This window comes from Oncorhynchus tshawytscha, linkage group LG08 (assembly GCF_018296145.1).
Source record: "Oncorhynchus tshawytscha isolate Ot180627B linkage group LG08, Otsh_v2.0, whole genome shotgun sequence".
NCBI lineage: Eukaryota > Metazoa > Chordata > Actinopteri > Salmoniformes > Salmonidae > Oncorhynchus > Oncorhynchus tshawytscha.
In genome coordinates this window covers 42,543,149-42,546,414 of record NC_056436.1, presented here as the reverse complement: position 1 = coordinate 42,546,414, position 3,266 = coordinate 42,543,149, and the positions used below count along the sequence as shown (strand labels likewise).

Sequence of the window (3,266 nt, the reverse complement as noted above, 5' to 3'; positions counted from 1 at the left end):
GTCAAAAACTGATTGGATTTGCAAAAAGTCATCAACGTGAGGGAATTGTCTTTTTTTTCACCTGACTTTTAAACTAAATCCAATGACATGGGGATTTGTTTTGTTGATTTGACTTTGAATTCACGTTAGTTGACAACTCAACGAAATGTAAATCAAAATGAAACGTCTGTGCCCAGTGGGAAAGCTGTTGACTTCTGTTAGGGTAGGTGAAAATCATTAGGCTACAAACACAAGTATAGGCGATCGAACCAGTTCTGATCTATTATGTTGTGTTGATTGGATATAATAAGAGTAATGTTATTTGTAACTAGGTGTCAACTCCTCTGAATACCATCATGATTAGCACCTAGAGAGCATGCTGCTTAAGTTAGGGCCTATGCTCATGGAAAACTGAGATAGATACAGGAAACACTCGTCATGTGATTTCCAACCACAAGACCTCAATCGCCTGTTGAATACATCCTGTCATCTCAAAGTATTTTATGAAATCATAAGAGTTTTTCAAGCTAATCAACCACCATACACCATATATATATATATACAGAATATGTCCCAAATGGCACCCTATTCCCTATATAGGGCACTGATATGGGCCTTGACTAAAAGTGTGCACTGCCAAGGGAACAAGGTGCCATTTGGGACGCAACCCTAAAGTTATTACTGTCCAAGAAAAAAAAAAGCTACAGTACTTCACAGAACGCTCAGAACATTTAGTAATTTTATTACATAAGAACGTACATACAAAACACACTTTTATAAAAAGTTGATAAAACTCAGCAATTATTTGACATTGTCCGTAGAAATACACAATCCCTACAAACATTTACAATCAACTCTAGTATAGAGTTGTGATTCTAACAACTAACAACAGGACCCCCCTCCCCCGACCACATTCTTCTGAACTATCTCCCTCATTGCTTTCACAAATTAGATATGTACACAATTTGACCTAGTTGGAAAAACCTTCAAATTATAAGATAACAAGGGGAGGGGGGTACACACACATATACAAAAAACAACTGAGAGGAACAAGTAGCGAGTATATCCATTCAAATCTTTTTCTGCTTTGGTGTTTGTTTACGCCACGTCCAGTGAGAAGAGACTGGAGGAGTATAGAGAAGCTGTCAATCCTCCCCTCCCCACACTCCAAATACTACCCCTTCATTCTGCCCCTCTTATCCTCAACCCAGAGTGAAGTGGAGACATGTGTTTCTCTGCACCTGCACACAGAGAGAAAGGGAAGGAAAAAGTTAAGTCAGTCCTCTCTCTCTCTGCCTCTCTCACGCTCCCCTCCCTCTCGCCCTCCCTCCACTGGAGAAAGGGAGCAGACAGACTGGCGCCTAGTGTGGAACTTTCACTAACCCCAGGCTGATAGCAATGAATCCCCTACACATTCACTGGCTTGGCTAATTGGCAACCATGGTGAGAGGGAGGGTGGGGGGTAAGAAAAAGAGGGTAAAGGGGACTAGACTCTTTCCCTGCATAGCAATGCCCCCTTCATCTACAAAACCAGTGTCTGATATTGCTATTGGTTGCTGTTAATAATTTGAAGAAGTATGGAGTTTGTTCACACAGTCCAATGCCATGTGCCAGCCTATTCACAGCAAACATGTAATGCAACAGTAATAACACATGAATAGATGTAAATAGATGTATAGATACCTACCATTTCTGGAAGTCACACTCCTCCTGTTTAATGGCACAATCGTCCATCTTCTTGGGAGAAATTGCGTGCAAGGTCTGCAGTCTTCATGGAAAAGGAAAATTAGAAATATTATAGCCACTGAAATCGAAATTCTTAGCCAGACTTGACAACAAGATATAAACAGTGACGCATGGAGTGGATACGCTGTGGTTACATATAATGGCATCACGCACCGATACATGATAAATACATTTGGACCGTTCATCACGTTACAGCGTTACAGCATCTCTTTCCGACAACATCACATTGTTCACAGGTAAAACATAGCGAAAAACATGACTTCCTTTACATGCACGTCTATTCCTCCATTTGATACAATAGGAATTAAAGAGACATGCAATCAAATTCAGCATAACGGGGACGGGAGCGGGGTAACCATCTTCACCTTTAGTGACAGCACCAAGTCAGGCGTGGTTGCCGCGGAAGACTCGTCTTCTAGCGCGATTTGCAGGTCGAAGATGTAGTCGATAACGTGCTGCAGAATTTCCACTTGGCTGACTGACTTGTTCTGTGGGATACTCGGCACCAGCTCCTTGAGTTTCGAGTAGCAGTCATTCATATCGCACAGCGCGCCCAGGGGTTCCTCCATAGATGGCTTATTCCGGGTGATGGAGAGACTCTGATCCGAAATGCAGCAAACAGCTTCGTAGCAGCTTCTGACAGACCTCATTGGACTGATGGCTTTCATGTTTGTGAGTAGGCTGCAATTAATTATTTCAATTCGAAATGACGTTCCGATTCGGATAAGAAGGGTACAATATTCTCACTCAGGCAACAACCAGCTACAGTAGTTCTGTTAGTGTGAGGACGGCTTTATACACCATTGTCAACCAGTCGCCGCCCCCTTCTCACAAATAAATAAACCCTCGAACTCTGATTAGCCAGTGTAGAGACTTCCTGGTGGTTCTGGGGAGCATAGGGTTTCTGATTGGATGTTCAAACGTCACTTACGGGGGGGGTGCTATGAGAGATTGACCAACAATTAGACACTTGATTTCAGGTAGACCACAATCAACAAAGCATATTTTGGTGAGCACTGAATACGGATGACAACACATGTTAGGCTTTTCTACTTGATTAACAGGCCTAAATATGTCTAGGCTACTATTTTGTTCACTGACATAGTTTGTGCCAAGACAAATATAGGCTTAGGGCCCACTCTGGATCTTCTTTCTTTATCAAATTGGAGCCACACGTTACCTTTACAGCTTTAACGGAAGTTTGTTCCCGTCATGACTTTGCAGACATCTCGGTGTCTGGAATCTTTTTTTCCCCCACCTCTCTTGGCGTCACATGATTTTAAAAGATGTCAAGAGACAAGACAGAGAGCAGACAGACAGCTTGAAAATCCTATAATTATAAGCAGTATTAAAGGTGATGGTTTTCACACCATTCACTCCACATTTATTTATCTAAAAGATGTGGGCTTTATAGGAATAACAATCCTTTCCATTCACAAGAAATTAGATAATTTATCCAAACAGTTATAAAACGTATCATACATGAGTGCTTGAAAGTTCAAACTCCCTTCATTGTGAAATACAGTTTTGAATTTGCTATT

General features: G+C 41.5%; 1 protein-coding gene across 1 annotated transcript; it reads right to left on the bottom strand.

Moving 5' to 3' along the window:
- Positions 1–705: 705 nt before the first annotated feature.
- On the bottom strand, positions 706–2,508 carry id3 (inhibitor of DNA binding 3). The gene is made up of 3 exons (XM_024429729.2): positions 2,091–2,508; positions 1,667–1,747; positions 706–1,220 (listed from the first exon to the last, which is right to left on the bottom strand). Exons 1-2 carry the CDS (start codon positions 2,391–2,393, stop codon positions 1,694–1,696), a joined length of 357 nt encoding a protein of 118 aa, XP_024285497.1. The 5' UTR covers positions 2,394–2,508; the 3' UTR covers positions 706–1,220; positions 1,667–1,693.
- Between the last annotated feature and the right edge of the window lie 758 nt (positions 2,509–3,266).